The 20,702-nt window shown below is 39.9% G+C and overlaps 1 protein-coding gene across 1 annotated transcript in view; it reads left to right on the top strand.

The window, feature by feature from the left end:
• The window catches only part of Slc27a6 (solute carrier family 27 member 6), a 65,276-nt gene that overhangs the window by 13,514 nt on the left and 31,060 nt on the right, over window positions 1–20,702 (top strand). The window contains exons 2-4 of the mRNA XM_052155847.1: window positions 2,557–2,760; window positions 16,610–16,768; window positions 19,136–19,260. Of these exons, the coding sequence (XP_052011807.1) occupies window positions 2,557–2,760; window positions 16,610–16,768; window positions 19,136–19,260 (488 nt within the window). The remainder of the gene's footprint in view (window positions 1–2,556; window positions 2,761–16,609; window positions 16,769–19,135; window positions 19,261–20,702) is intronic.

Raw genomic sequence — 20,702 nt, 5'->3', positions numbered from 1 at the left:
GTAGAACTGCCCAAAGATACCAGAAAAGGGCCTCTGATCTTAGGACCTAGGTTATAGGGCATTGTGAACCTACTAATGTGGTTGCTAGAAACTGAACTCAGGTCTTCCACAGGAGCAATACATTCACTTAACCTCTGAGCCCAATCTCTCTAGACCAAATCATTGATTTCTTTTATGATGCATATATAGTTTTAGAATTATTCAGTTTGATTACCTGTTGCACTGGGTACCATTTTGAGACCTTGTTTTAGTAGCTTTCTAGAGATGCTGTGATAAAGTACCCTTAACTGGGAGTTTAATATAAGAAATGTAGTCTGCCCAGTTATGGAGGATAACAGTCTAAAGCAAAGGAGTTGTTGGGGTCATATTCACAGAAAAGTACAGAATCTTTCTTCACTTCCTCTGACTCTGGTTGCATCAGCTGGAAAAGGCCAGCAGGTATCATCAAATAGCACTACAAAAGGTGTTGTGGTAGATGCTAAATTAAAGAAAATATAGCATGAAGAAATTCCTCACACCTTGGAAATATTGAAAAGAGCCTAGCAGCTATAATAAATGTAAAATTTTGACTCTCAGAGATTCATGTTAAACTATGGCATAAATACAGTAAAAAATAATGTAATGAACATAGTTCTCTCTATGTTCTGGGAAGAAGAGTTTTCAGGAATGATGGATTTTGTTTCTTGTATGTACTGTTGGGTACTGGGTACCTTAATATCTAATGCTCCCTCATGAGGGGCTTATTACTCCCTCATCTTCCCTCTCTAGAGGATAACACTCTATCCTATCAAACTCTATCAAAGTTTTTAATAAGTTAGTCCCATCTCACACCAGCCATTGCTTTTTGTTTTCTTAATCCTGGAAAAAAGAGTTTCTTAAAAAAAAAAAAAAAAAAAAAAAAAAACCATAAAAAAACCACAACAACAACAACAGTATCCTGCTTCCTTGAACTGACTATACTCCAAGGCTTTCCAAGTGTGGAGACACGAGCTCTCGGGATCGTCTGTTCTCTTGTCTACTTGATTTGGGGTCTGTCCTTGACTTTAAACCTCAGGCTGCTGCTGAGTTCCTGGTCATTACTCCACTCTCAGCTGCCACATTGCTCCCTGCATGGAGAACGTTGTTCCTTTTCTGGAAGTTAGCCTTCCTCCCCCTGCACCCCCCACCCCACTGCTTCAGGGATTTGCAGCTTATCAGTGGTGCCAAGAACAGTCCTCTTTCTAAATTCACTTAACCTTTGGCTTCAAACTGGCTTTAAGATCACAATGGTCCTATGACTTCCAGAGCAGCCAAGGGATTTATCCAAATATGTTTTATTAAGGTTGAGTAATTAAGCACCCAGATGGACTCCCAGAACAATTAAGTACCAAGCTGTATTTAAAAGAAAATGTCTAGTGCAGTATCCTAAATTTAGATTTGAAGAGAATCTGGAAAGTAGGATTCATCCCACTGGGTGAGAATTAGACCTTACCACAATTTGGAGACAAATTTGAAGCAAGTTTAATTAAATATTGGACTGAGACCAAATCCATTTCTGGGTTTCCAGAAAAATGGCAAAGAGTCATGTTTTGCTTAGGCTTAAAATGAGAAACCATAGGGCCACCATATTTCCCCTAGAGTTGTACCAGGGACAAGCGTGTATCCTGACATATTTCCTTCTGCCTACATCCAATCAGGGGTAAGCATGCACCCTGATGTGTTTCCTGCCTTCTTACTTGCCATCTACATGTGATCAAGCATATCAGGCTCAGTAGGGACAACCTTGTTTAAGGGAACAAAAGCAGGTGGCCTGCTCTCTCTCCCAAATAATTCAGATATTTCAGGAAGTATCTGTCCTTGGGCAAGTGGGGCTTAGCTTATAAGTTAACTTTGACACTTACAGTAGTTTTACTTTAAGACTGAAAAAAATTATAATTTTAATAATAAGTCTTTTAGACTATTTAAAGCAGCTGTAAAGAGACATAAGGCAGGAGGAAGTAAGGCTTGTCCTGACTTTAGGTGAGACAATGTTTCTTCATGATAGGGGGTACTTGGGCAAATGGTCAAAATGTCTACAGAAGAAAGATGGAATCTTGCCCCTTATAAGGACAGAAACTACTACCACACCACAGTCCCTCTCTTCCAGATCTGACTGGCCTGGCCAAAGGAAGATGGGCAGTATAGTCTTTTAGCATAAAACTATCAAAATGGCCAACATTTATGTGACTCTTCTTCGTGTTGTTCAATCAGATGGTGAAAAATTGCTGTTTCAGTTACAGCTGTTAAAATAGAGCCACGAGGCCTGGAATGGTGACTCATGCTTACAATCACTGGATTTTCCAAACTGAGGTAGGACATTACAAATTCAAGGACAGACAAGGCAGATTAGAGTGACAGGCCACAAAACAAAACAAAATTTCGCAAACCAAATAGAAGCATAAAACAGCCTTGATGCCGCTCAATCAGACAGAGATACTTCGTTTCCATTTTATCTCTGTCCTAAGACAGGAAGGAAACCCAAGATGAAACATGTGAGATTTGAGTTTGCTGACCTGTTTCTAATCTTTTCTTTCTCAGATTTGCTTGGAAGCATAGAAGAAATCCTTCCCAGCCTCCCGAAACATGTCAGAGTTTGGGGAATGAAGGATTCTGTCCCAGAAGGTATAGTTTCACTCAAAGAAAAACTGAGTCTTGCTTCTGAAGAGCCAGTACCCGCAAGCCATCATGTCACCTCAAGCCTCAAGTCTACTTGCCTCTACATTTTTACCTCTGGAACAACAGGTATGCCCCCCCCCCTCTCTCTAGTGTTGTGTTGCATGCATGGATGTTTATGCTAGTGCATACATGTAGAGGCCAGAATAGGCCGTCATGTGACCTCCATTGCTCTCTGCCCTGTTGCCTTGAGGTAGTTCTGCCATTAGACCTTTTTGGGTAGATTTACTGGCTCTTAGATCTATCTGGTATGTACACGTGTGTCTGTGTACAACCAAAGCTCGCTCATGTTACAGGCACTGCACAGACATGATGCACATAAAAGTAATTAAAAATAATTATATCTTAGATCTGATGTGTTAGATCTCAGGTTCAGGACTAAACTAACTAAGGAACCTATTTAATGCATCACAATAGGCATGTCTGCCAGGTTCTCCCAATACCTCTCGGTTCCTATTGCAGAGTCACTCCTTCTCCTGCTAGAGAAGGGACTCCAGCAGGCCTGAACTTGGCAAAGATGACTTTGGCAGGCCTTGTCCTTCCTCCATTTTCTCTGCCTTGCTAAAATCTACTAGATTATATTCCTAAAGCTAGGCACCAAGGTTTATTCTATTATGTGGCCACTCCTCCTGAGGCTGACTACCAAGGCCCAGCTATCAAAGGGCAATCGAAAGCCCCCTTTGGTTACTTTAATTAACCTGTCCAATCAAAATTAAACACTTCATCCTGACACAGTGTTTCCCCTTTTATCCCCACAAACTCTCATTTGCCTATGGGCCACCCCATCTCCTTCCCATCTAGAGGCAGTCCTTTGCACTTTCTTGTACTATTTGTACAAATACTCATTCTCCCTTCACCTTTATTCCTTTACCCCTCTTCTCCTCTATCTCCTGTGTTTGTCTTTTATTCCCTGCCCTCTGTGCCTCTGGGGCAAATAAATCTCCTTTGTCCTGAGAACTTTGTCTTGGGCAGTCTTGTGCTGGGTCCTTTCAACCCTCGCTGGAAAACTGCCCCTTACCCTGAACTCTCCAGCCTAGGGACTGAGTTGGGCCCCTTCCCCAGAGTCTCTTCCCTATACAGCTCAGGCACTTTGGTTAATTCCAGTCTCTAGTCCTCAACTTCATTCTTGGTGCTCTTTTCTCATCTTAATTTCCCCCTCCCCCATCCAGTCTGGGCTATTCCAGATGCCTCTGGGTATGTTTTCCCTGGTATGTCTTTCTTTTTGTTTTCATTCATGATATAGTGCATGCCTTTAATGCTAGGATTTGGGAGACAGAGGCAGGCAGTACCCTGTTAGCTCAAGGCTAGCCTAGTCTAACTATGAGTTCTAGGCCAAAGAGGGAAACATAATGAAATGCTGTCAATATATTTTTCAGCCATATGTAACAAATTAACATCTGAGAAAGCATGTATGCAAGACCTAAAGTTCTCTTGTACGAGCGCCCTCAGATGTAGATGGAGAGTTAATTGCTTTGACTTTAAAAGGACAGTTGTTTCCATTTTGGCAAATCCCCATTCTCATTGGCTTTAATCTCATCTGAGATTTCCTTAGTATATAAGATCAAAGGACACTAAAATTTTTGAAGACATTCATCCACCCCGAAAACTTCTCAAATTTAGTGTTGAAGGGCCTCTCTTATCACTGTCTGTAAGCCAACATGGTTAAGTCCATGAGAATGTCCACTGGAGGGAGGTTTGCTTGTGTGAGGCAGGTGAGACATGATGAAGGATGGAAGCAAAAGATAAGAAAGAGAAATGAATTACACAGGTCTCAGAGAGGTGAGGGATGCCAGCAGGAGATCTAGCTCAAGTGCTGTGTGGGAGAGGGGACAATGGGCCGCTATCCCTTAGATTATAAAGATCAAGTATGGGCTAGATTAAAGAAAATACTCACAATGAAGGGAATTTTCATGTCTCTGGTGTTATCGTTAGATTTCTCCTGGTCAAAACTTACAGATTGTGAGGGTTTGACTCAGTAACGTGGGGGACATGTTAGTTACTGTAGCACACTGTCTCATGGTAATAGAAAGTTCTCTGAAGCTAAAAGGGACAACTGGGTTCCCAAAGAAATGGATCCTAAGATAGCAATTATATTGAACTAATTTGCAATATCACCTCTTCCTCAAGAAGGACACACAGCTATAAATAATCCCATGCAGTCTATCAAGGTGATTTGGGGACATCCCTGTTCCAGATATCCTTTCTTCTCCTTTAGTCCTCTCCAGCTGTCCTTGAGTTTGTTCTTTGCCACCACCTTGAGAATTCCTTCCACGTTTTCTTTACTTGGTACCTGACTCACTGGAGCATCAGCTATTTTATTCTTCTGTCTTTCCCAGCCCAGTTCTCCTAATAAGGGATACATAGAAAGGAACATTTTTACAAATTCTTTTTTTTTTCTTTTCCTTTATTGGATATTTTATTTATTTACATTTCAAATGTTATCCCCTTTCTTGGTTTCCCCTCTGAAAAACCACTGATCCATCTCCCCTCCTCCTACTTCTATGAGGGTGTTCCACCATCCACCCACTCATTCCCTCCTCCCTGCCCTAGCATCCCCCTATACTGGGGCATCGAGCCTTCACAGGACCAAGGGCCTCTCCTCCCACTGATGCCAGACAATGCCATCCTCTGCTACATATACAGCTGGAGCCATGAGACCCTCCATGTCTACCCTTTGGTTGGTGGTTTAGTCCCTGGGAGCTCTGAAGGTTTCTGTGTGGTTGATATTGTAGCTCTTCCTATGGGCTTACAAACTCCTTCAGCTCCTTCAGTCCTTTCTCTCGCTCCATGTTGGGAACCCCATGCTAATTTCAGTGGTTGGCTGTGAGCATTCGCCTCTGTATTTGTCAGGCTCTGGCAGAACCTCTCAGGAGACAGCTATAAAAGGCTCCTGTCAGCAAGCACTTCTTGGCATCTGCAATAATGTCTGGGTTTGGTGACTGCCTATGGGATAGATCCCCAGGTGGGGCAGTCTCTGGATGGCCTATCCTTTAGTCTCTGTTCCACACTTTGTCTTCGTATTTCCTCCTGTGAGTATTTTTCCCCCTTCTAAGAAGGACTGATTCTTATATATTCCATAGCATCTTTTATTCTGTCCTACAGATGGAAGACTGTTTGTAGAACTGTAAGTTGGAAATTATTTTTATTCAGGATTTGATTTTTGATTTCCTGTGTGATGGAACTAGGCAGCAGGTTCTAACCAAATCACACCGTGCAAAAGGTCTCACATGGGAAGTGTAGTTGCTGCCTCTGCAGGGAAGGAAGGGAAGAAGAGAAGGGGGAGGGAAAATTTGTTTTTTTGTATTAGGCACATGCACAAGAGGACAGGCAGCAGGAACAACAGTGTGTCACTTATGGGCAGCTAGTGATGATGCTTCTTGTCACTGGGGCCCCGGGAGCTGGCTGTGGAGATGCCTAATTGCCAACATTGTCTCGGAGTCTCTTTCGGGCTATCCCTGGAGGTGCCTGATGGCTAACACTGTGTACATGTTGATAAGTCTTTTATCTTTGTGTCTCTCGTCCTCAAATCTCCAGAAGTTCATAGTATGCTGATGACACTATGAAGGGCTTGTCTTCTTTAGTTATTTTCTGTGAAGCTAATAATTATTTTCAGTCTAGAAATTAATGTCTTGCAGCTCTATGTGTTTTTAAAATTTAATAAAAAAATAAAATTTAAAGCAAACAAACATGTATTTCTCCTCTTTGTTTCTGCTCCTCTTCCATCTTTGTTCATTCTTCCATCTTTGAAGCCTTTCCATTTCTACAGATTGAGTCTCTTGGATCAAGTCATAAATTTCCTATATTTTCTATTTTCCTTCTCTTCATTTTTTATTTACTTTTTGAGAGATTTATTTCCCCATCCTGTGCTCTTAGAATATTCTTTGAAACCTATTATTGTACTCTTGATAATTTATTGTGCTGTATCTTTCAAGTGTCTTTAACTTGTCTGGTTTACCCACATTTTTTAATGTTTTAGTTTATATTGCTTTGTTTTATGCTACTGAATTTCCTTAAATATCGGGTTCCTTTTGACTGCCAGTTCATGCTTAAAAGTGTAGGCAATAAAACCCAAAACAAGGTAGACAGCAGCAGAGGGAGTGAATCCCCGCGGCCATCTTTGCTACCTGCAGGGGCAGAAAAGCATCACTAGGTACTGTATTATCCTGAGCTTAAGATCTCTGGGGGTGCAAAGTGCCAGGGGGGCTGCCTGCGCCCAGGACCTGAGCACATAGGCAGTTGTCTGTCAGCCAGTCGGTCATGGGGCCTGTGTCCTATGAGGAGAGCAGCAGAGGGAGTGAATCCCTGTGGCCATCTTCGCTACCTGCCAGGGTCGAAAAGCATCACTAGGTACTGTATTATCCCGAGCTTAAGATCTCTGGGGGTGCAAACCACCAGGGGTCTGCCTACACCCAGAACATGAGCACATAGGTTCATCTGCCAGCCAGCCTGTCATGGGGCCTGCGTTCTACATGAGGATCAACAGAGGGAGTGACATCTTCGCTCCATGACAGAGCAGTCGGGGAACACCTGGTTCACTGAGACAACCCAAGTATAAAATTGCTTAAGGCAAGACTCAGCAGGGCTCCAAAGGCACAAAAGAGGAAGGCAATCTGTGCCAGAGGAAACCCAGTCATCAAGTGTCACAGAAATAACCTTAAAGGTCCACAGGAGGTTGAAGCACCAGCCAGTGACAATAAGACCATGTAACACCAGTGAGAACCAGATGGCTAAAGGCAAACTAGGAATACTACTAACAAACCAAGGTATTATGGCAGCATCTGAACCCAATTCTCCAACAACAGCTAGTCCTGGATACCCCAACACACCAGAAAAACAAGAGTTGGATTTAAAATCACTGGTCAGGATGCTGTTAGAGGAACACATGAAGGACATAAATAAATGTCTTAAAGAAATTCAAAAGAAAAATGATCAAAAGCTAGAAGCCTTTACAAGGGAAACACAAAAATCACTTAAAGAAATTCAGGAGAATATGGGTCATAAGTTAGTAGCCAATAAGGAGGAAATGCAAAAATCACTTAAAGAAATACAGGAGAACTTTTATCAACAGGCAGAAGTAATGAAAGAGGAAACACAAAAATCTCTCAAAGAATTAGAGGAAAACACAAACAAGCAAGTGAAGGAACTGAGCAAAAACATCCAGGATCTAAAAACAGAAGTAGAAACAACTAAGAAATCACAAAGGGAGACAACTTTGGAGATAGAAAACCTTGGGAAGAAACCAGGGGCCATAGATGCAAATACCAAGAACAGAATACAAGAGATAGAAGAAAGAAAGAATCTCAGATGTTGAAGATACCATAGAAACCATGGACTCAACAGTGAAAGAAAATGCAAAATGCAAAAAGCTTGTAACCCAAAATATCCAGGAAATCCAGGACACTATGAGAAAACCAAACCTAAGGGTTATAGGCATCGATGAGAGTGAAGATTTACAACTTAAAGGGCCAGCAAATATCTTCAACAAAATTATGGAAGAAAACTTCCCTAACCTAAAGAGAGAGATGACCATGAATATACAAGAAGCCTACAGAACTCCAAACAGACTGGACCAGAACAGAAATACTTCCCTCACATAATAATCAAAACCCCAAATGTACTAAACAAAGAAAGAATACTTAGGGCAGTAAGAGAAAAAGGGCAAGTAACATACAAAGGAAGACCTATCACAATTACACCAGACTTCTCACCAGAGACCATGAAAGCTAGAAGAATCTGGGCAGAGCTCATGCAGACTCTAAGAGGACACAAATGCCAGCCAAGACTACTATACCCAGTGAAACTCTCAATCACTATAGATGGAGAAACCAAGATATTCCATGACAAAACCAAATTTACACAATATCTTTCCACAAACCCAGCCATTCAAAGGATAATAGTAGGAAAACACCAATACAAGGAGGGAAACTATACCCTGGAAAAAGCAGGATATTAAACTTCTTTCATCAAACCCAAAAGAAGATAACCACACAAATATAAAAATAACATCAAAAATGATAGGAAGCAATAACCACTACTCCTTAATATCTCTTTACGTCAATGGACTCAATTTCCCAATAAAAAGACATAGACTGGATACATAAACAGGACCCTACATTTTGCTGCATACAGGAAACACACCTCAGTGTCAAAGACAAAAACTTACCTTAAAGTAAAAGGCTGGAAGACAATTCTACAAGCAAATGGTCTCAGGAAACAAGCCAGTGTTGCCATTCTAATATCAGATAAAGTTGACTTTCAACCTAATGTCATCAAAAGAGACATTGAAGGACACTTTTTGCTGGTCAAAAGAAAAATCTACCAAGAAGAACTCTCAATCCTGAACATCTATGCTCCAAATGCAAAGGCACCCTCATTCATAAAAGAAACTTTACTAAAGCTCAAAGCACACGTTGCTCAAAGCAAAATAATCGTGGGTGACTTCAACACTCCACTCTCCTCAATGGACCGAACAGGAAAACAGAAACTAAACAGGGAGACAGTGAAACTAATTGAAGCTTTGGACCAATTGGATTTAACAGATATATATATATAGAACTTTTCATTCCAAAACAAAAGAATATACCTTTTTCTCAGCATCTCATGGTACCTTCTCCAAAATCGATCATATAGTTGGTCACAAGACAGACCTCAACAAATATAAGAAGACCGAAATAATCCCATGCCTCCTATCAGATCACTATAGAGTAAAAGTGGTCTTTAATAACAGTAAAAACAACAGAGTCCACATACACATGGAAACTGAAAAATATTCTACTCAATGATACCTTGGTCAAGGAAGAAATAAAGAAAGAAATCAAAGATTTTTTAGAATTTAATGAAAAGGAAGACACAACATACACAAATCTATGGGACACAATGAAAGCAGTGCTAAGAGGAAAACTCATAGCTTTGAGAGCCTCCAAAAAGAAATTGGAGAGAGCATACACTAGAAGCTTAACAGAACAACTGAAAGCCCTAGAACAAAAAGAATCTAATTCACCCAGGAGGAGAAGAAGACAGGAAATCATCAAAATCAGGGCTGAAATCAATCAAGTAAAAAATAAGAGAACCATACAAAGAATCAACAAAACCAGGAGCTGGTTCTTTGAAAAAATCAACAAGATAGATAAACCATTAGCCAGACTAACGAAAGGGCACAGAGACAGTATCCAAATTAACAAAATTGGAAATGAAAAGGGAGATATAACAACAGAAACTTAGGAAATTCAAAAATCATCAGATCCTACTACAAAAGCCTGTACTCAACACAACTGGAGAATCTGGAGGAAATGGACAATTTCTTAGACAGATACTAAATACCAAAATTAAATCAGGATCAAATAGATCATCTAAACAGACCCATAACCCCTAAAGAAATAGAAGGGGTCATAGAAAGCCTTCCGACCAAAAAAAGCACAGAACCAGATGGTTTTAGTGCAGAATTCTATCAGAACTTCAAAGAAGACTTAGCACCAATACTCTTAAAACTATTCCACCAAATAGAAACAGAAGGAACACTACCCAAGTCCTTCTACGAAGCCACAATTAGGCTGATACCAAAACCACACAAAGATTCAACTAAGAAAGAGAATTTCAGGCCAATTTCCCTTATGAATATCGGTGTAAAACTACTCAATAAAATTCTTGCCCATCAAATTCAAGGGCACATCAAAACAATCATCCACCATGATCAAGTAGGCTTCATCCCAGGGATGCAGGGATATTTCCATATTCAGAAATCCATCAATGCTATCCATTATATAAACAAATGCAAAGAAAAGCACATGATCATTTCATTAGATGCTGAAAAAACTTTTGACAAAATTCAGCATCCATTCATGCTAAAAGTCTTGGAAAGTACAGGAATTCAAGGCCCATATCTAAACATAGTAAAAGCAATATACGACAAACTGGTAGCCAACATCAAACTAAATGGAGAGAAACTTGAAGTAATCCCACTAAAATCAGGGACTAGACAAGCCTGCCCCCTCTCTCCATATCTTTTCAATATAGTTCTTGAAGTCCTAGCTAGAGCAATTAGACAACATAAGGAGGTCAAAGGGATATAAATTGGAAAGGAAGAAATCAAACTATCACTATTTGCACATGATATGATAGTATACTTAAGTGACCCAAAAACCTCTACCAGAGAACTGCTACAACTGATAAACAACTTCAGCAAAGTGGCTGGTTATAAAATCAACTCAAGCAAATCAGTAGCCTTTCTATACTCAAAGGATAAGCAGACTGAGAAAGAAATTAGAGAAATAACACCATTTACAATAGACACAAACAGCATAAAGTATCTTGGGGTGACTCTAACTAAACAAGTGAAAGACCTGTATGACAAGAACTTCAGATCTCTGAAGAAGGAAATCGAAGAAGACCTCAGAAAATAAAATAAAAAAAAAAAAACTTATATGCTCATGGATTAGCAGGATTAATATAGTTACAATGGCCACCTTGCCAAAAGCAATCTACAGATTCAGTGCAATCCCCATCAAAATCCCAACTTAGTTCTTCATAGAGCTAGAAAGAGCAATTCTCAAATTCATCTGGAATAACAAAAAACCCAGGATAGCTAAAAGCTACTATTCTCAGCAGTAAAAGAACTTCTGGGGGAATCAGTATCCTAGACCTCAAACATTACTACAGAGCAATAGTGATAAAAACTCATGGTATTGGTACAATGTCAGGCAAGCGGATCAATGGAATAGGATTGAAGACTGAGAAATGAACCCACATACCAATGATCACTTGATCTTCGACTAAGGAGCTAAAAGCATCCAGGGGAAAAAAGATAGTCTTTCAGCAAATGGTGCTGGTTCAACTGGAAGTCAGCATGCAGAAGAATGCAAATCTATCCATTCTTATCTCCTTGTACTAAGTTCAACTCCAAGTGGATCAAGGATCTCAACATAAAACCTGACACACTGAAACTAATAGAAAAGAAACTGGGGAAGACCCTTGATCATGGGTACAGAGGAAATGTTCCTGAACAGAACACCAACAGCTTATGCTCTAAGATCAATAATTGACAAATGGGACCTCATAAAATTACAAAGCTTCTGTAAGGCAAAGGACACTGTCAAAAGGACAAAACAGCAACCAACAAATTGAGAAAAAAATCTTCACCAATCCTACATCTGATAGAGGACTAATATCCAATATATAGAAAGAACTCAAAAAGTTAGTCCTCAGGGAACCAAAGGAGGTTAACCCTATTAAAAAATGGGGTACAGATCTAAAAAAAGAATTTACACCTGAAGAAATTCAGATGGCCAAGAAGCACCTTAAGAAATGCTCAACATCATTAGTCATTAGGGAAATGCAAATCAAAACAACCCTAAAATTTCACCTCACACCAGTCAGAATGGCTAAGGTCAAAAAATCAGGAGACAGCAGGTGTTGGCGAGGATGTGGAGAAAGAGGAACACTCCTCCACTGCTGGTGGGATTGCAAGATGATACAACAACTCTCGAAATCAGTCTGGCGGTTCCTCAGAAAACTGGGCAAGTCACTTCTGGAGGACCCTGCTATACCATTCCTGGGCATATACCCAGAGGATTACCTGGCATGCAATAAGGACACATGCTCCACTACATTCATAGCAGCCCTGTTTGTAGTAGCCAGAAGCTGGAAAGAACCCAGGTGTCCCTCAACGGAGGAATGGATACAAAAAATGTGGTATATTTACACAATCAGCCATTAGAAACAACTAATTCATGAAATTCTTAGACAAATGGATGGAGCTGGAGAACATCATACTAAGTGAGGTAATCCAGTCTCAAAAGATCAATCATGGCATGCACTCACTGATAAGTGGATATTAGCCTAGATACTTTGAATACCCAAGACATAATCCACATATTAAATGATGTCCAAGAAGTCCAGAGGAGTGGCCCCTGGTTCTGGAAAGACTCAGTGCAGCAGTATAGGGGAATACCAGAACAGGGAATTGGGAAGGGGTAGATGGAGGAACAGGGGGAGGGAAGAGGGTTTATGGGACTTTCAGGGAGTGGGGAGCCAGAAAAGGGGAAATCATTTGAAATGAAAATAAAGAACATATCGAATAAAAAAATAAAATAAAATAAATAAAAACTTAAAAAAAAGAAAGAAGGAAGGGAAGAAAGAAAGAAAGAAAGAAAGAAAGAAAGAAAGAAAGAAAGAAAGAGAGAAAGAAAGAAAGAGAGAAAGAAAGGAAAAGAAAAGAAAAAACCCAAAACAAATGAACTCATAAATAGAAACCCCAGCCTGGTGTGATTTAGTTACTAATTTGTTTCCTTGCCTAGGCTTTGCTCTGTATTTGTGTGTGTGTGTGTGTGTGTGTGTGTGTACACAAGCATGTGCCAGTGCATGTGTGTTGAGGAGGGCGCCCCTAGTTACTTGTCTTAATTTGCGAGCTATTCAGATGCCTCAGAAAAGAATATATAGCAACGACAAATAGCAAGTGTTAAAGGGAAGTGAGAAGTTGAGAATGTCTGTACATTTCCGCTTATCTCCCTGTTTTGGCCTCTATTTTTCTTGACATTTCCAGAACTTTTTGATTTCCAGAGGGGGAAAAAAAATCTTAGCTGTCTATGTGGTTGTTGGGAAAGCCCATGACTACTATTGATTCACAAACAGAACTTCCTGCATGGTCTCCTATTATGCTTACATGTTTATTGTCTAATCTTTGAGGGGGCTAACTTCCTTATTCACGATCCTTTCTGGGATTCTGCAGAGGCAAACAACTTTCTTTTGGCTTTCCCTTATGTTTAGCTTTGTTGTGTGGATTCTTTGTTTGACTACACTCTCATCTCTTTAAGGAAACTCCGAAGCTGTTATCTTCTGTATGTCTCCATTCTCCTTAGGGTCCCCACATATGGTCAGTCTCATTCTGCCATTAGGATTTGAACTTGAAGGGCTTGGATCAGAATTCTCTAATGAGGCCATCTCAGCATGAATAGAGCAGCTATATATCCAAATATTCCTGTAAGTCTTGGTAGAAAACCAAGACTTAGCTTATTTTCTGTGTCTGGAGCGAGCCAGTTGTCATTACCATAGAGAATTCCCTTTTCATAAGGTCCTTTCTCCTTGTGGACCCTCCCCTTCTTGCATCTAATATAATAAATAAATTTTTACAGTTATTCTCCCCAATCTATGCTTGCCTTGTAATTATCTTTCTCTTCACACATTCTAGCCCTTATCTGTGCCTTAGCTATCAAGTCACATGACATATCCTAACTCCTCACTTCCTTCTTGGTCCCTATCGCAATGATCTTTTCAACTCAAATTACATTTAAAGAGTCCCAGTGTCAGGAGTGATAAAAGTTTAAGTATCAAGAATTGAGAGCCCACCTAAGATAGCCTTTCTCAAGAAAAAGTTCGCCAGGAAAGATGGAAACAAGTGCTTTGTGACTGTATTGGTTTTTAAAACACCACTGATGCATTTTCCAAAGTTCCTATGCTCCTTAACATCTTAAGCTCTTTGGCTTTTTGTTTGTTTGTTTCCTTTCTCTCTTTTTTTTTCTTCAAGACAGGGCTTCTCTGTGTAGCCATGGCTGTCCTGAAACTCACTTTGTAGGCCAGGTTGGCCTCAAGTTCATAGCTTCTCCTGCCTCTGCCTCCTGAGTATTGGGGGAAAGGCATGTGCCACCAAACCCAGTGTGTTAACATTTTACCTTAGAGCCCTAATCTTGGTTTAGTTTATTCTTCTGCTTGTCTTCTTCATTCAAACCTAAACCCCATTTTCCGAGAAGTTCCTATATCTTGCCTCCTTTATCAAAAATTTTGCCATGTGCCTTCTACTGCTTGGGTTAAGTTCATGAATTTATTATACATGGAAAAACAATGAAACTATAAGTGTAACAGTCAAAAAATTCACTAAAGTGGCTCAAAAGGTGGCAGGAACATTAGATGTAGTGTTGCTATTTTTGGATGGGACTCTCTCTGAAGATCATTTAATTTAGTTTCTGGTTTGCTCTGAGCTGCAGGACATCACAGGGAATGGAGGATGTGGTAACTAATACATCGAGTTTCTATGTAGCAGAAAAAGCATGGGTATTTGCTCTCCTGGATGAGGGACAGAAAGCTGTTCTTTATAGTCGTGGCTAGAGATCGTCTCACTTCACATATCTATGTGGTGTTTTGAGGAGGAAATTTGGAGAGATTTTTAGTACAGACGGTAAAAATCTAACCTAATGGGAATAGCTACAAAGGTGTCTTTTGAAAAAGAACATGATTTTAAGTTAGTGGTAAATATTAGCCCAACTTCATATGTGAGGTCAAGTCTGATCCCATTAATGAAGCAGAGCATGAAGCCTGTCAGGAATTTCAGAGCTGGTAGACTTGATAAGGCAGACTTGAGAGTTCCTGGAGGGCATGTGAAGTCTCCATGGACTGAGACTGTCTTTTGATTCCTCCTGTGGTATCTCAGGCTTGGCTTCCCTGCCTGCCTCCAGGAAAAGCCCCTGCTTGGCCTCAGCCCCTTAACATTTTATGAAGCCAATGAGTTTATTAACGAGATCGTTTTTGTGGCTCCAGGGATTGGATCCGGGGCTGCATGCTCATGAATGCTAACGGAGGGAGCTCTTTACCACTAAGTAATGTTTCAAGCCACAGTGAGGCAGATATGAGGTAGATTCAATGTGGAAGCCCACGAAGGATATCATTTGAAAAACTAAGATACTTTAAATGCCAGGAAGAATAGGATACTCTAAAACCCAGTGAATTACTTGAAGTGATGATATTTATCAACAGAAAGGCAAGTTGTGTTCCATGATAGAGACATATAACTTGAAACACATAAAAATGTTAATGTTCAAGCATCATACTGTATCATACGGGCTAGCTTTTCAGATTTTTTTGGTGGATGAATTTCTTACACTCACATATGCAAAGACCATAACAACAAATTTGAAAACAATAAAGAAAGTATCAGTCTATAGATGGCAGTACTTAAAGCACTGTGAAAGATAAAAATATTTTGGATATTACTTGCAACTGTACATTTTCATGAGAGACATTACATGTGGAAGAAGGCTAGACAGAGAAGAAAATTCCATTTGGCTCATGAAATGTATGGAAGAGTTCCAACATATTTCACGAGCCTGAATTTTTAAAGGATCATATGATAAGACATGTTTAAACATGACGAAGTGAATGGTCCACAGTGAGAGTCCTATTTGGAGGAATTGTTCTCTGGACTTCTGCTTTACATTTAGATTTTATTATGATCACTCTTATTTGAGGACACATGTTTTCAGATGTTAGCATTTCTTTAATTATTTTAGCAGATTCGTCAGTTTTCTAGAATTTCCTATATAATGTGCTATTCTAGATTCTAGAATAATTTGGGATATTTTGTCTCAATCTTTTGTGTAGTTGGTATTAGGATAATCTTTCTTTCATAGATCTCTATATATAATATTATATATATATGACATAAAATAACTGCATGTAAAAGAATGAGAAATAGTTTATTCTGAACACAGTATGAGAGACCATGATCCTACATAACAGATTCAAGATACTCTGGAATCTATAAGTCAATCCATTCAGAAAACACAGTAGGGGCCTTAGACAGGGCTACAACAAAGCAAAGAAATTTTTTCAATATGCTTCAGATTTTATTTTAAAGCATTCTTAGCTGTAGGTTGATGAACACTAGAGGCCTGCTAAGCTTAATAATATGTTCCAAAAGGCTTACACAATGATCATGAGAAAATTAACTCATATACAAAGGTACACATAAATAGCTATTTTATAAAGCATTTAAGCTAATCGAGATAATTTTTTTCTTCTCCAACTACATTCCATCTTTTCATAATTATGATAATTTATGTTGCTGAGGTCAATTTGTATGATCTTTAACCTGGATGGCAGTCCCTCAGAGAATGTGTGTGGGCTACTGATTCTTTCTTTCTTTCTCTCCCAGGTCTACCCAAAGCAGCTGTGATTAGCCAGTTGCAAGTGTTGAAGGGATCTGTTGGGCTATGGGCATTTGGTTGCACAGCTGATGACATCATTTATATAACCCTCCCTCTGTACCACAGCTCAGGGGCTCTCCTTGGAATTGGTGGATGTGTTGAGTTGGGTAAGTTTTTTTTTGATAAGTCATCATAATATTTAATCAGATATTATGTTCATTAAAGTTAAAAGTTTATAGAATTTGAAGGAACTGTATGCATATTGCACAATTTCAATGTATTATTTGTGGAAAGGTCACATTTTCATAACACAGCATATTCTTAAACAATAAAGAACAACATCCTGGGCATTTGCCCTTGTGGTATAGACTCCTTTTCTGGTGTTTGTTCATTCTCTGGTAGACTAGTTCTCTGATTCCCAGACAGTCAGTCACTGTGAGTACATGCGTCAGCTGCATTACAGCTTAGAGCAATCTGACACCACGATTACCTCAGCAGCATTCTGATGAGCAAAACAAGTCAAAGCTCAGACAAGAGTCTAGATATCAACATTGGTAAAACAGACTCAGCCTCTTCCAGGCAAGAAGAACAAGCTTGCACTACACGGACGAGTTGTAAGGCCAGTTTCTTTTCTTCCTACAGTCTGTCCCAAACACACAGGGAGTCTTATGATAGAGTGTATGATCCAATAGATTCCATTTGCAGACATGCAAGATGATGTTTCCCTTGCTAGCTTCCAAATAATAGAGTTCGTTAGTGAACTAGTGTGTTCCTGATCTATGATTGCAAGTCATTCAGACTGTGATCAACATTCACATGAAATGAAATAAGTATCAATTGTTCAAAGTATATATATAAGAATATGTATAGAGACATACACTGTTGTCAAAATTGGATTTTTAGAAGTGTCAGACCATGGTCACTTCTCCACAGACACAGCAAGATGATTATTCATACATGTGCATATAAATCACCTTTGTGAGAGTTAAGGAAACTGGAGGACTGACCAGAGCACCTGACTTTAGGATAACAGAAAGAAAGAGGGTGGAAGGATAGGATAGAGAGGGATAGAGAGAGGGAGAGAAGGAGAAAGGGGGTGAGGGAGGCAGAGAGGAAGGGGGAAGGAGAGATAAAGAAAAAGAGAGGGACAGAGGGAGATGGAGAGAGGGGAGAAAGAGAGAGGGAGAGAGGAGGAGAGAGATCCTTTGTGGAAGAGAGGCATTTGACCTAGGTCTGTTCTTGAAGCCTAGTGCCAGAACAGTGTAGAGAAATCCATTGCTAGCCCCAGGAACCCCAATGCCACACAGTACCTGTGATGGACTGAGCTATGGAAATATGTTAGGCTGTATCTCTTCTTGAACAATCAGGGTCAGAGCTGGAAGCAAGACTCCATCCATTGTGAATCAGGGCATGGAAACAAGTGAGGGTACCTGTTTTAGAACTTGGAAGCAGTAAAACATGGGGTAGTCATAAGACCAAGTGATTCTACTCATGGATACATGTCCCAGGGAACTGAAATCATGAAGTCACACTTGGCCGTGGGTGTGCCTATTATTGTTGATGGCCAAGAGAAGAAGCAACCCAAATGCACACTGATATATTAACGAACAAAATATTACCTATTCATGGATATCTTCAACCATAAAGAGGATGAGGTGTTGATATATGCTACAAGATAAACAGACCCAAACCACATTTTATAGTAAATGAAAAGACCAGATACAATATATCATACTAGTCCAGGGCAGGAAAGTTTAGAGGCAGATGTTCAAATTGATCGCCAAGGGGAAGTTGGGTAGGGGGAGTTGGAAACTGGAATGACTGCTAAGGTGATGAAGGCCCTTTTGGGGAAATAAAAACAAATGTCCTAGAATTAGATGATGATGAAGACACCTTTGTGACTATATGAAAAAGCTCTGGATTGTATACTTTAAATTGCAAATTATTTCCCAATTAAAAATGGACTCCATGCTAAAATGTTATTAAAACTAGGTTCTATACCCATTAATGAACTTTTTGCTGATGGGATTTTAGAATGGCTTATTAAATCTTGACTTCAGGGTATGATGAAGCTGCTTTAAAGTCTTCACAATAAACTGAATGTTTTTTGTGTAAATATAGAGTGAGGCAGTATCATTCATCTCTGAGAAGGATGGAAGACCCTCCCAGTGCCCAGGGCAGTATACATGTGCTTCCAGTACTGTGGAAGTACACATACATGTACTTTCAATGCTGTGGCAGTATACATGCACTTCTAGGACTGTGGGAGTATACCTGTACATTCAGTGATATAGTAGTATTCATGTAATTACTGATTTTGGTTTCCATTCCACAAATCGCAACAAATACATTTGCCATTGATATCAGGTGACTACACTAAGACATGGCTCTTAAAGGTCGTGTTTCCCAATGAGTTTGTCACCACTGATGGAGGATGAGGCATGACAGCCTGGGAAGCGAGTGGATCTGTTAGGACAGGACAATCAGCTGTGTGTCCTGTTAACTTCATGCCTGTTTTTAATCTCTTCATGTAGGTGCCACGTGTGTGTTAAAGAAGAAATTCTCCGCAAGCCAGTTTTGGAATGATTGCAAGAAGTACAACGTGACTGTGTTTCAGTATATTGGTGAACTTTGCCGTTATCTGTGCAAACAACCTCAGGTAAGAGAGTGTTGCTGGAGATGCTGAAGGTTTCAGACAGAATATGCTTTTTGTGGTTTTTGGTGCATGATCTCGCAGAAGAGAATTTATCAAACACACACAGGTGCTTGTAGTATACAAGATAGAAGAAATATAAAAGTCCAAGAAGATAAAAGATGGGCCACCCCAGGAAGTATCAATAATATGCTTTGTCCTGCAACAGGGCCAGGCAGATCCATAGTCTGGTGCACTTCAGGGTCAAGCCAACTCCAGTTTGATTATGAAATTAGATGCATAGATTTACAGAAAAAGAATTCCAAGTTGAAAGTAGATAATGCCTAAAAATTCTGGTCTTTGAAAATGACAGCAATTCTAGTTTCCTAGTTTTCTTTTTAGTACACGATTACATTGAGTATATTCTTGCTCCTTTCTCTTCTTTTAATGTTGAAAGGCAACGTTATTCTGCACTCACCCTCTTCCCCTCCCCCACCCGAGCACTCAAGCTGACATTCTTTTGATCAGTTGCTGCTGCATGAAAAATAGGTGAGTGTGGAGATTTGACAGAGCCTGGGGTTTGTCTCTGTGGCTTATTTGCTTTTTTCTGTCCTTGGCTTTGTTCTGATCTCATTTATCTTCCTAAATGCTACCAAAAAAAAAAAAAATCTGACTTTCTAAATGCTCTTGACAACTAAGATGTGTTTTTCTTTTTTCTTTAATCAAATCAGCATGATCCCTTTCCAGAAGTTATAGAGCATGCTCCCCTTTGCGAGGAGGCACAGCAGAGCCATGGCTCTGAGCTGCACCTCCTGCCTAAGGTCCCTTTCTCAGCATGGTTGCAAGGTTTGGGTGGATGGTGACTGGGACAGCTCTTCTCTTCTTCCTGGCTAAAACATTAGCACTGCTGCTTCCACTCACTATGAACAATCCAGATGAAACGAGACTGGGAGCCCTAAATAAAAACATAATAAATATGTGCGATTGCACAGGACAGATGAACACAGGAAAGAATGACTGAGACTATGGATAGTCTGTCTGATCGATGGGAGGCTTTTGTTCATGAGCTTGGAGTTCTTCATGGGGAGACTTCCTGTCTACTTGTCTTCTTGTCAGAACCCATCTATATTTTTTTTCTCATCAGCAAACCTGTACCTACTTAAAAGAAACATTTGGTTTTAGTATCCTTTCTCATCATTTGTGTGTATTTGTGTGTGTGTGTGTGTGTGTGTGTGTGCACATGCATAAGGTTTCAAACCATAATCTATGAAATACTCAGTTTTGCTCCCATTCTGTAAGCCTACCTAACTTGCTGCTTGCACTATCTCAGTATATTATTGTAGTGTTTGCAAAGGGAGCCAACTGTTGGATGATTTTCCTTAAAGAGGCATAGGTGTGTGTTGGGGACATGCATGCATGTTACTGATAAGTTTAGGGCAAGAGATCTTATCTACAATAGGAGTGAAGGA

This window comes from Apodemus sylvaticus, chromosome 13 (genome assembly GCF_947179515.1).
Source record: "Apodemus sylvaticus chromosome 13, mApoSyl1.1, whole genome shotgun sequence".
Taxonomy (NCBI): domain Eukaryota; kingdom Metazoa; phylum Chordata; class Mammalia; order Rodentia; family Muridae; genus Apodemus; species Apodemus sylvaticus.
Note: the sequence above shows the minus strand (reverse complement) of the source record. Positions and strands in the feature narration are given on the sequence as shown.